This window comes from Malurus melanocephalus, unplaced genomic scaffold, assembly GCF_030028575.1.
Source record: "Malurus melanocephalus ecotype Western Australia unplaced genomic scaffold, MMel_1.1 scaffold_1081, whole genome shotgun sequence".
Taxonomy (NCBI): Eukaryota; Metazoa; Chordata; class Aves; order Passeriformes; family Maluridae; genus Malurus; species Malurus melanocephalus.
The window spans coordinates 38,944-51,605 of record NW_026624313.1 but is presented as its reverse complement, the minus strand read 5'-3'; the positions used below and the strand labels follow the sequence as shown (position 1 = coordinate 51,605).

At 50.7% G+C, this 12,662-nt stretch overlaps 1 protein-coding gene across 1 annotated transcript in view; it reads right to left on the bottom strand.

Moving 5' to 3' along the window:
* Positions 1–12,662, bottom strand: part of LOC130586152 (plexin-A4-like) — a gene marked incomplete at both ends in the record, with an annotated part of 88,208 nt that overhangs the window by 40,334 nt on the left and 35,212 nt on the right. Inside the window, 4 exons of the mRNA XM_057386869.1 lie at positions 1,902–2,016; positions 4,208–4,307; positions 7,509–7,662; positions 12,078–12,201. Coding sequence (XP_057242852.1) covers positions 1,902–2,016; positions 4,208–4,307; positions 7,509–7,662; positions 12,078–12,201 — 493 coding nt within the window. The remainder of the gene's footprint in view (positions 1–1,901; positions 2,017–4,207; positions 4,308–7,508; positions 7,663–12,077; positions 12,202–12,662) is intronic.

The following is a 12,662-nucleotide window of genomic DNA, read 5'->3' as shown; positions in this document are numbered from 1 at the left end:
AACCACAACAAAAAAAACACCTTTCTGGCCACAGAGTGATTGTAAATCAGAGTTTGTCAGAGTGCACTTGTGATGCCATTCTTCCCCAGCTCCTGAGAGCCACGAACACACCGACAGAATGAGAAGGACCCTGAAGCCGCAGGGCATTTCTCACATTGCCACACACAAAGCCAGGTGGGAAACTTTCGGGGTTTGAAAGGCTTTTATCCTTCCAGGTTTTKTCATTCCATTCCTTCCTCCGTGCAGCAGACAGCAAAACCAGCTCCTGAGCTTAGCAGCTGATCCCAAATGCTGTATTCCAGGGTAAAGAGATCCCATTTGTGCCCAGAGATGGCAAAAAGATGCTGCAGCCCCTGTTAGCAGTGACCAGAGTGACATCCACGTGCTGCATGATGCTGTCATTGCCTTGTAGATCAGCTGTGCCTTTCCAAGGTCATGTTTGTGCCTCTCCCTGCTGCCATGGAAATCTCACAGGRTGCTTTTGCGAGATCAGAGAGGGAGTACACAAAGCTTTGCAGGAAATTCTTTGTTAAAGGGAGGAAAAGCAAACTCTACTGACAGAGAGAGTCTCCCAGAATTGAACTGTTTCCTGAAGAGGGCATCTTTCAGAAACAGAACTAGAGGAGAAGTCATAAAGAGTTTGATGAATTCCTGCCTCCAGTCCTGCACAGCAACACCTTGGAGAGGATCAAGACCAGGGGTTGTGCCACACCCTGTCCCTTCCCTAAGAAAATGGGATAATTCCCATGGGATAACTCTCATGATCTCCTTTCTGATGGATCAGGAGGTCTACTGAGGTTTTTAGGCATCTCATTTTGAGCAGGGCACTGGAGGAGATGGGAGCTGGGAAGGTGGGTCCTGTGCTGACAAACACCAGAGGAGAGCTGTGGTGGTGGTGGTGACATTGCACAGAGGAAAACTGAGACAAAGCATCCCAGGGGATTCCACTCAGCAATAAAATGAGGTTTCTGCGGTGTCTGGAGTGGAAGGGACAGAGACCTGGGGCCAGCAGGACYGGTCAAGGCTCCATGAGAGGGAGCAGAACCTCCCTGGTTGGGATAACCAGCCCTGGGCTGCCTTTCCTCACCCCTTCACCACCAAGCACAGGACAACAAACCCTCCGGCTCCTCGGCACATTTTCCTGTAGTTTTACAGAAAATCCTGAATGCTGGTAGATGAAAAACTATTAATGGATTTTCCGAGTGCAACAGCAGGTCAGGACATCTGAGGAAGGGCATCTCCACCAGCACAAAGGTGACACTTCACCCAGCACTAGGGAAGGGGTGGGAGGGAAGGGGGAAGTCACAGTAGTATAAAGACACGACTTGTGGAACCAGGAAGGAATTAAGGGGCTTTCTATTTGTATTCTCCTGAGCTCCATGTGCCTGCAAGTGCTTCTTGGTCACACCACCAGCCAGGCAGCATTTGTAGCTCTGTGTTAAGCCCCAAACTCCAGCTCAGCTCAGTCAGTGGCAGTGACTGAGCTCCCCCAGCCTCATCTGGAGAAAGTTTGGTGCATTTGCTATCAGGCACCAAACCCACAAAGTCCCAAAGGTGTTTAAAGCACAGCTGACCCCATGACCAAAACCCTAAATCCTCCCCAGATTTGGGGTGGGTAACCTCCTTCTCTGCTGGAGAAGATGCATGAGCAGTGATCTCCATCTCTCCCAAACCTTTGGTGCCTGGAGTTTCCAAGGTCTCACATCCCCTGTGGCATGCAGGAGAGAAGGAACAGATCCCTGGGGTCTGACAGAGCAGAGAGAAGATCCCTGCAGAGTGGGGAGGGTGAGCAGAGGAGGGAAAAATGGGGACTGGAGGTGGTAAAGGCTTCCTGGACCAACCAGGTGACATCAGCCCTGAGCATCCCAGCCACGTGGCACATTCCCCGTGCCCCTGCCTACCTCGGGCACCTTGACTCGTCCCTCCTGGAAGGAGCAGGAGCTGGGGTCGTGGGTGCAGACGTGGCGATACTTGCACCAGTGGCACCGGTAAGGGCTCTCCACGCACGACAGGCACCTGGAAACAGAGACAGAGCTGGGTGCTGGCAGGGTGACAGCCTTTCCCAGAGGGAAATACAGCCTGGGAAATTATGTTTCTGCAGGAGGACACGGGTTTTGCACTGACCCGACACCACCAGGGCGCTGCTGGACTTGCCCCGGTCTGGGCTGGTTGTCGCTGGCATCTCATAGGATTAAATAATTTAGATTGTATTCATAACATTGCAGCTGGAGGAATAATAAATATTTATTGTATTTTGGTTGCCCTGGACACCTGCAGTTCCAGCTGGTTAATTCTCCCACACACGACGCAGAGGCCAGAGAAAAACGGGGATGAACTTGAGACAGAAAAACCAAAGATGAGGCAGGGAATTTTCTCCCCGTGCCTCACAGGTTTATTAGTATGAGTTCTGCTCAGGATGATGAGGCTCCTGAAAGTATTTTAACWGTATTCTTATTTTTTTCATCTGAGCAGAGAAGCAATGACTATTGGRGCAGCTGCCTGGGAAGCAGAGGGCACATTTGGGGCATCACCTGCTCTGGGTGTAGGACAGATCCATTCCCTCCATTTCACAAGGTCTGACTCTCCTGTGCCCCAGGGGCTGTGCAGAGTCAGAGCTGCAAACACCTCTCCTGGCTGTGTTACAGCACTGGCTTRGACCTGCATCACACTTGGTTTTAAATTTAATACGATATCTGCTCAGCAGTGACCAAACCCAGCTCTCTGCACAGCCCTGGTCATCCACACTCTGGAGACCTTCACAACAAAGACACTGAGGGGCTGGAGGGTGTCCAGAGAAGGGAATGAAGCACCAGGAGCAGCTGAGGGAGCTGGGAAAGGGGGAAAAAAAAACTGGGAAAAAAAGGGATCAGGAGGACCTTGTGGCTCTGCACAACTCCCTGACAGGAGGGGACAGCTGGGGGGGTCGGGCTCTGCTCCCAGGGAACAGGGACAGGAGGAGGGAAACAGCCTCAAGCTGTGCCAGGGGAGGTTTATACTGGATATTAGGATTTTTTTTCCATGGAAAGGGTTGTAAAGAACCAGCACAGGTGCCCAGGGCAGTGGTGGAGTCACCATCCCTGGAAGGCACTCGAGCACATGGGTTAATGGTGACCATGGTGKTGTTCACTTGGTTGGCTTYRATTTGGTGATCTCARAGGGCTTTTCCAACCTTAATAATTCTGTGGAGCTGCAGAACCTGGAGGGGACTTCGGGGAATTAAATTTTCCTGGTCCTTACGTGCCTCTGGGTTTTTAATGGGCAGCAGAGAAAAACCCAGACCCAGGGCGCCTGCCTGAGCCCAACAGGCAGACACAACCCCCTCTCCCCTGTCTCTGTGAAATCTCTCTCAAACTCCCATCCACTCTCAGCTCTGGTAGCAGCAACTTATCCTCCAAATTGGTAACAAGTGCTTGCTCTGATACATCGAATTAAAAATGGATAGCGTATTATAGTTTGTCAAGTAAGAAACCCAAACATGCCATAAATATTTAACAGMGCCATCTCTCCTGCTCTCCCCCCACCAACACTTGCTTTCTGACACTGTTTGTCAAAGCAGCAGGAACATGGAAATAGGATTTGCCTTTCCTTGTGAGTTGCTGAGCCGCAGTAATTATCTGCTTTTGGCACTTCTGAYGGCTCAGTGGTGGGGACAGAGGCGCTCAGCCTTGCTCAGGGGTGGATCAAGGGCATTTTTCGGCAGGGATCTGTGGATCTGCTCCACTGGGGCGGCTCCTGGGTGGCAGATAAACCCCAGGAAAGTGAGGTGTGAGGAGTGCATATCACAGGAAAGGTGGTCTGGAGGAAATCAGCTGGGTTTATATCATACCCTGCAGGAACTATAAGCTTTATTTTTCCAGATTGGAGGGTCCAAGTCCACATTAACCACCCAGGGCAGGCTACTGGTGCGACTGGCAGCATGGATAGAAGTTGGAGGTGCATATGAGGATCCAAACATCCACAGAAAAATGAATAATAGGAAGATAAGGGAAGATGTGCTGAGGCCACAATTCACTTTTCACCCAATTCTGTTGCAGACTGCCCCTAATTCAATACTCTGCTTGCAGAACAAGTGGTCCCCACACTCTGAGTCAGCTCAGGAGAGACCCACCATTCTGTCCACCATACAAATGACCCCATCCCTGGTCACCCCCACCTTCCTGAGGGACTCATGCCCATGAAAACCTGGTACCAAAGGAAATGAACATACGAGTTGTGGACGCTGCAGTTGTAGAAGACGAAGCTGGTGCTGGCAAAGGTCATCCCCGTTTCCTTGGACTTGAGCTGAAGCTGGACAATGTGATGGTCACCTGGGGGATAAACAGACACAGCAGTGTGTGACTGCTTTGTTAGCCCAGTTAAGCCCAGCTGGCCCACAGCACCTTGGCTTGTTTGCCCTCAATTGATGTAAAAAAATATCATAAAACTCTACTAGAGCCCAGTTCTCTCAGAGGTACAGCTCCACCTCTTATGGAGTGATGGAGTGTATCTTCAAAACTGGAAATTGTTGTACCTGGGGGCAGAGTCTGGGCTGGAGGAAGAGAGCTGGTCTAGACCAAACCTCCCTAATTTCAAAAATGTGGTGGCTGAATTCATCAATTTGGAAAGTGAAGCTCAAAGAATGAGTACAGATATCTGGGATTTGGAGGCCATTAAAATATGATTTCGTCCTGAAAGTTCTTCCATGCTGCTGGTTCATTAAATATTTCCAGAAAAATAGGGTCTGTGGGCACTCACCCCGTTCACCCCAAGGTCCATGCCCTCCTCCTGTGGCTGCAAAGAGCCCATCTCAGTGTGAGAAATGTGCAACCCACTGCACTTCCAGGAGGATCCATCCATTCCTGCAGCAGACCCATCTGCCCCTCAGCTCCTCCACACCATTTCCTCATCCCTTTTCCCACTGCTCCCAGGCTGGGAAGTCACCTGCTGCCTCTTCCCACGGCACCAAACCCCTAATTCAGTGAGGACAATGAGAGGGTTCAGCAATTGCAGTGATTTGGTGGGGAAGTGACCCTGGTTTAATTCAGGTTTAATTACCTGGRTGGCCCTTTCCCTGCAAAAGGGCATGGAGAGATGGGAMAAGGGGGAATGGCYTTAAGCTGAAGGGTGACAGGTTTAGATMAKATATTGGGAAGGAATCCTTCCYTGTGAGRGTGKKRMRRKSYKSSCASAGRRKSYSYRGWKRMSCYKKGRYYSCYSSWRKWKYYCWRGRTMWGKYTRRRWKSRGKYTGGAKSRRSYTKGGASMRWSSWRGGWKWSYSKRMSMWKKSCMRGMYKKKRRWWGGRRTRAWWTSWSMKRWYTYYTYWRKYCCWWWCCAWCYYAWAMYRTYMTWWWWTTSYWYYWYWYYYSWMMWMWCCWKWAMWMWMCAKKMCWMARCARRCCWRRSMRWRMRYRSCWKKKGSWCACWKMMMSMMCYTSGKGCACMMWCACCCCACAMCCTTCACCAAACTCATTTTGCTGCYRGCACTCRGCTCTGCTGCCCACCTGCTCTGCCAGATTTAACAACTTTTCCAGTGTTTTCTCTGCATTCCATGTATTTTAAACCAGGATGTGAGGACTGGATGGCCCCAGGGATCAGATGTGTGGCAGTCACACATCCTTTTGTTCCAATCCTGCAGAGCAGCAGCTGCTGAGGTTGACACAAGCTGCAGGTGCCCTGAAAGCCACTCTGCAGGTAAATCTCTGTCTCTTGTGCTGTCTCCAGCTTCCGCTGCTGTTTTTGTTTGCTGGTTGATGACAGCCTGGCCTGGGACAGATGTCCAGCCAAGGAAAGAGTTTCTGGCACCTGCCTTGGTAAGCAGACATGACTGATAACTCAGTGGGACCTGAAAGTGGTGACAACCACCTGGGACCTTGTTTTGGGATTGCAGTGGAGAGCACAGGCACTCAGGGAGAGCACAGATGATGGTGACAGTTCACATCACCTCGTTTTCTGCAGTCTAAGGATTCCCAGAGGCAAATTTTGTGGTAAATTTTCACAAAGCCAAGGACAAAAATTGGCAGCGTCCTCTCTGTATGTCATGGGGTGAGAGCAGGGTCAAGGTTTTTACAGTAAGTCCCTGCAAAGAGCCTCAGGTGCTCTTGAAACTACTGAGAAACTCTGTTAGAAAAGGGAAAGAAAAAAGTGCAGGAAGTTGTGAATGGGGGAACATCCTTGGAGATGTGGTATTTTTCTGTGTTGGACCAATTCAGGAGAAGGAGCCAGACCAGAAGAAAAAATGGAACAGCTGAAGGCAGTAAAGGCCAGGAATTGAGACAAGGACCTGAGCATCCAGACCTAAATCTGTGAGGAGCAGGTTGAAATTACAGAAAATATGGGATTGTCCAGATCTGCAGGAATTTCTTGCTGCTCCACAGGACTGGATGCACTGAGAGTGTGCACCTTTGGTGTATAACACCARCCTGGGCAAAAAGCGAGGGAATATCCCCCATCCACATCTTGTCTCTGCTGGATTTGTGCCACTGCCACTCAATGCCAGCCTGCAGACCCCTGGTGTCACACAGAGAACACCTCAGTGTGGGTGCTGGGATCACAGCTCGAGGCTGTGCCCACAGAAACGCCCTCACACTCACCCAGCCCGTGCTATCATGTGCATCTCCARCATCCCCCCTGCTCCCAGGGCTTCCCACAGCTCATCCTCAGTGTTGTGGCTTATGGTTTTTCCTTTTGTTTCCTTTCTTGGGAATTTTTCTTTCCCATTTTGTTGCTGGGATACACTGATTGCCAGGTCATCCTTTTGATGGCTGGGCAATTAGTAAAGACAATAGGACCTACACCCCACCCAAACGATCCTGCTAAGTACTGGGAGGGGGTGTGTGTGGGTGTGGTGGTGGCGGGTAACTATATATACACTGCCCTGCTTGGCTCAGAGTGTTGGTTGGTCTGCTACCTGTGGAGCAGAGCTCGACTGTTCTTTGGTTCCTGTTTTGCTGCACTGTGATCTTCTGCCCCAGTGCCTTGCCGGGGACCCCTGAGATTTGTGATGCGGTGGTTAAAGGAGCACTGAGATCGGCGTATCCGCTGTGAGTTTGCAGAGGAAATTTTTTTTTTCCTCCATCCATCTCTGCCGGTTTTGTGCCACTCCTTGGCCACRTGGGAGATCTGAACCAGCCGGGACCTGCGCCACAGCGCTCCTGCAGTCACCAGGGAATCAGGTGAGCATCTCTGGGTGAGGCTGTCACTGGGTTTGTGGCTGGGCTGGTTGTTGCTATTGTTGTTATTACTTATTTTCACTTTGTTATACATATTAATAAAACTGTTATTCCCTTTTTCCCATATTCTTGCCTGGAAGCCCGTGATTTTTTTTCAAAGCTATAATAAGTCAGAGGGAAGGGGGGTCATATCCACCACTCCAAGGAGGGTCCCTGCCTTTATTGGCAAAACACCTGTCTTTCAAACCAAGACACTCAGGCTCTCAGGAGCCAAATCCTGCTCTGKGAGGAGCAGGGGGATGCAGGGTGTGGGTGAGGATGGTGGGAGAGATGACACAGAGGAGCTGTGGGGTGCTCACCGTTCTCTGTGATGATCTGAGGAACCTCYTTGGCAGCTGGGGAGATGCACTGGATCTGGCTGCCCACCACCAGCCCRTCCATCTCCGACAGGTCCTCGAAGGTGCAGTTGACTCCCGCCGACAGCTCGGGCACGTTGTAGGTCTCCAGCACCAGCTGCAAGCCAAGACAGAGGGGGAGAAGGGAAAAACAGGGGAAAAGAGAAAAAAGAGAAGGCTCAGCCAAACACCAGAGCTGGGCCAGCAGGAGAGAATTACACTGGAGAGGTCGGACACAGAGCCTCTTGAAGAGAGAGCATCCTCCTTCGGCAGAAAGCAGCAAATGGGGACGGGGCAGTGAGGAGGGGAGGGGGGACGAGGTGCTGTGGTGGCAGTGCAGGGACAGCTGTCCCATGTCCCCAGTGCTGGCCAGGGGGCTGTGAGGGGCAGGGAGTGCTCTCTGTCCAGCATGCAGGTGTCGGGGCAGGCAGGGAGGCTCTGGAGGGCCCACGGTTTCTGAGGAAGGCGACTGCTACTCACAAGAGGCACTCTGCGGGCTCCAGAGAAACTGGAGCGCTCCAGTCTAACTCTCTACGGCCAGCTCTGCCAGCGCCAGCAGCGGGGAGCACCCTGTCCCCAAGTTCCTGTGTGAGGAGAGTCTAGTTACAGCCTTCAGTCTGCTACAAAAATAAAATCCCTGCTCCTACAGGCACAGAAACCTCTCCTGACCATCCCAGTTGGCTCCTCGTGCCGTCCTGGGGCTCCATGTGTAAAAAAAAAAGGCATGAAGGAGGAATTGGCTGTGTTTTTAGAGTTCACAACATCCTCTGGCATTGCTCATGGTGATGGGAAAAGTGATCACAGGGCTGGTTTCCATCACATCCATGTTTTTGGAGAGCACAGTCGTGCTGCCAGCTTTCCAAACAAAGGTCCTGCCCACAGCATTCCATCACTGAGGGCTCTGCTCAACTCACCAGGTCACACCTGAACACCCAGGGCACCCCTAGCACCTGGAATTGGTGTAAATTCAGCATTTCTGTGACCAAACACTGAAGSCAACCACTGGGCACAGGCACAAGTGCAGATTTCTCCACATTTGCCTCCTCCCTGAGCTCTGTGAGGTGACAGCCCCCAAAAGGAGAAACAGGTTCATGCTGAGGTGTTGTTTCTGCCAGCACAAAGAGCAGATGCCAGTCCAGGTGACAAAGCAGGACAGGATGAGAACAGCACATAGCTCTCCGTGCTCTCTCACTGTGTTTTCCTCACTTAGGGAAAGGCTGGAGATGTTTCTCCACTCTGAGGATCACCAGGGAGAAAAGCTGAGCAGACAGGCCTTAGCACTGGCTGACATTAGGCTTTTGTGAGAGTAGGATCAATTTTGGGCCGTGGGAGTGGCAATGGAAAGGTGATTTTTTTGGTCTTGGATTGGAGTAGAAAAACACTTTGGTTATTTGGATGGATTTAGCACTCAGGCTGAATCCATTCTCCCTGCTAGCAGTGGAGAAAGAGAATCTTTTCTSCTTAACCAACCTCCCTCTGGGCAGGGACGATGCAGCAGGAAGGTGTGCCATGCAGGAGATGACACCAGTGGGCAAATCTGTGCTTGGCCATGGCCACCACGAGCCAGTGCACACCCTGAACAGACAATTCCTACATGAACAGACAATTCCTACATCCCACAGACCTGGGAAAGCAGGGAAAGCATGGAGCCTTCCCCCAGCAAGCAGATCTTCTCAAAGAGAGAGCAGCAGCCCTGCACTGGAACAGACTCAGGTAAGATTTTCCAATACCTTCTTAATGCCCAAAATTTAAAAGCTTGGCTGACCACACAAACCATCTGCCTCCATGGAGTTCCATGGACAAGAACCCACCATCCCTGACCCTTTGCTAGAACTCAGGTGAGATTTTCCAAGACCCTCTTGGTTTCCAAAATCCAAAAGCATGGCTGACCCCAAACACCTGCTCTGCCTCCATGGGCCATTTGCCATCTGCCTCTGTGGAGTTCCATGGAAAAGAACTCACCATCCCTGAACTCAGGTGAGATTTTCCAAGACCCTCTTGGTTCCCAAAATCTAAAAGCTTGGCTGACCCCATAAACATCTGCTTTGCCTCCATGGGCCATCTGCCTCTGTGGAGCTCAATGGACAAGAATTCACCATTCCTGAACTCTGGGGAGATTTTCCAAGACCTTCTTAGTGCCCAAAATCTAAAACCTTGGCTGACCACATAAACATCTGCCACCTGCCTTCATGGAGCTCCATGGACAAGAACTCACCATCCCTGAACTCTGGGGAGATTTTCCAAGACCCTCTTGGTTTCCAAAATCCAAAAGCTTGGCTGACCACACAAACATCTGCCCTGCCTCCATGAGCCATCTGCCTCTGTGGAGTTCCATGGACAAGAACCCACCATCCCTGACCCTTTGCTTGAACTCAGTTAGATTTTTCAAGACACTCTTGGTTCCCAAAATCTAAAAGCTTAGCTGGCCCTAAACACCTGCTCTGCCTCCACAGACCATCTGCCATCTGCCTCTGTGGAGCTCCATGGACAAGAACTCACCATCCCTGAACTCTGGTGAGATTTTCCAAGACACTCTTAGTTCCCAAAATCCAAAAGTTTGGCTGACCACACAAACATCTGCTCTGCCTCCATGAGCCATCTGCCTCCATGGAGTTCCATGGACAAGAACCCACCATGCCTGACCCTTTGCTCAAACTCAGGTGAGATTTCCCAAAGACACCATCAACCCTCTGCTTTTTCCCCTCCTGCTTTGCCTGTGTGGTGCCTGCATGAGCTGGGTCACTGCTTTTTCTGGGACTGGGCTGAGAATGCCATCAAAATGCCAGGTTCTTGGGTAACAGAGGATGGAATTTCTGATCCCAGCAGCTCTGGGCTGACTCAMCCTGGCAGTAACCCAGAGGCAAAGGTCTCTTATCCTGTTATCATTTCCAGTCGCCCCGAGCCAGCCAGTCCCCCAGGATTTATTCCAACATGAAAGAATTCAGCAGCTACTGAGAGAATATGGGAAAGAAACCTTGAGCTCCCAGAAGAACAAAGACCTTAAGATGTCTCAGATCAGTTTTGTTTGAAGCCCAGGAAAGTAAAGTCACAGTGAAGTTAAGAGGCTGAAACAAAGCAGCGWTGATTGGACACAAAGGCTTTGAAAGGCTGATTTCATTATCCCTGGAGAAGCCCTGGCAATCCAAAACCTGTCACCTGCAAGGTGTCCAGCAACTGCACCCTGAGCAATTCCATTTAAGCCTTTCAGGATGTGGGGTTAATGACCAATTTGTCTGGAGATGGAGCTTTTAGGACCTGGGTTACCAGCTTAATTGCTGTCCAAATTAGCATGGTAAAAAAAAAAAAAAAAGACAGAGCGCTGGTAGTCTGAAAGAAAGGAGTGTCTGCCTCCTTCTTGGAGTGAGTTGGAATCTCAGCACATCAGGTGCTGCTGCCATGAGTCAGGAGAGAAACCACAAACTGCTCAGATCTTCAGCAGACATTCCCTGCCTCAAGCCCAGGAACCATCAGGGTATCTGCTGCTCTGCCAGAATTCGCTGTGTGGTTTCCTTGGCTACTGACTGAGCAGCTCGAGGCCAGAAAGGTTAAACCTCGTGCTGGGGAAGGTCACAAGAGAGCAGGAACCCTGAAAGCCTTGTATTCCTCTGCACAGCCTCCTGCTCTGCATGCCTGGTGCTAGGGCAGTGTTGAGTTCCTGGGGGTTTAGGAGATATTTCCATCCAGGATGATGGGAACTTGGAGCTCACTGAAATAATTCACATTATCTTTCACTTGGCTTTCTTCTAGAATGCAATWTCTAACCAGGGAAGTGTCCCTTGGCTGAAGTTATTAATGAATTCCTCTCCCAGGGCAGCACACACCACTTGCAGGGCACAGAGTCCCTTCAGACCTGCCCTCACAGACAAGGAAAGCTCTTCCCAGTCCATTTCTAAACTCCTAAACAGGGAATAACTGATGCCTTATCAATCAGGCTACTCTGAAACAGAGGCCAGACAAACTTAAGAGAATGAGAATAGACAACTTTAATCCAGGCCTAACAGCYCCCTGGTACATTAGGGCAGACAAAGCCTCCTCCTGAGGCTACACCCAAAATGGACACTGAGTCACAAGATCTTCACCTTTTATAAGTTCTGCCTTATTAATATTGGGCCTTAATTCTYCAATGATCTTTACAGGTGATGATATCAACTACCCCAAAGTTGCTCCCCMCCAGCTCTCTGTTGTTTCCATATTTTGGGGCTCTGAGGCAGCGAGGTGTCCTTGGATTCAGGCTCAGAGAGGAATTGTTTTATCTAAAGATGGGATAATGGTAGTTTTTAGTGTTGCACTAGAGAAATACAAGAATACAGTTGCATGAAAATATAGAAACTAAAAATCCTAAGGCATCATAACCAATGCTAAAATGTCCTGTGGAAAATCCTTCCCAGTGCCAGGAAAGTTTCTGGGGGTATGTTAACAGAGTCTGGAGAACCTCTTGCCACCAGTCCTGGAAACCCGGATCTGTCACACTGCACAGGCAGGTTAAACCCGAGGGGAAGGGCAGGGAGGGATRGGTATTTAGGTATTCCTCACCAGAACGTTGTACTGGGAGACGGAGATGTTGTTGGGGTGCACGGTGAGGCGGACGCACTGCTTCATCTCCGAGGCGAATCTGCGCGGCTCGCTGGAGCGCTCGCACCGCTCCTTCCTCGTGCAGCTGGGGAAACAGAACACACAGGGACGGGCAGAGTGAGCACAGAGCCAGGCTGGCACGGTGGGGACAGATCTGGGGTGTGGGASAGGCAATTATTGAGGGTAGAAAGTCAGATTTCTGATCTTTGGAAAGGCACAAGTGGAAAATTGTGCTAGCGCCCTGGTGCGTTGTGGCTCGTGGGATCACAGAGAATGTCCTGAGCTGGGAGGGACCCRCAAGGATCATCAAGTCCCACTCCTGGCCCTGCACAGGACATTCCCAAGAGTCCCACCGTGTGCCTGAGAGCATTAACTCTGGTGTTRGTGATGCCTAAACCCTGCTCACCTAAACCAGAGTCTGGACAGAATTCAGAGAATCCAAAGCAGTTCTGTTTATTGAKGGCCTTCAGGGCCATTCAGGGCAGTYCCACACCCACAATGGACAATGGCTCACGGGTTTTTCACCCTTTCTCACTTTTGTCCATT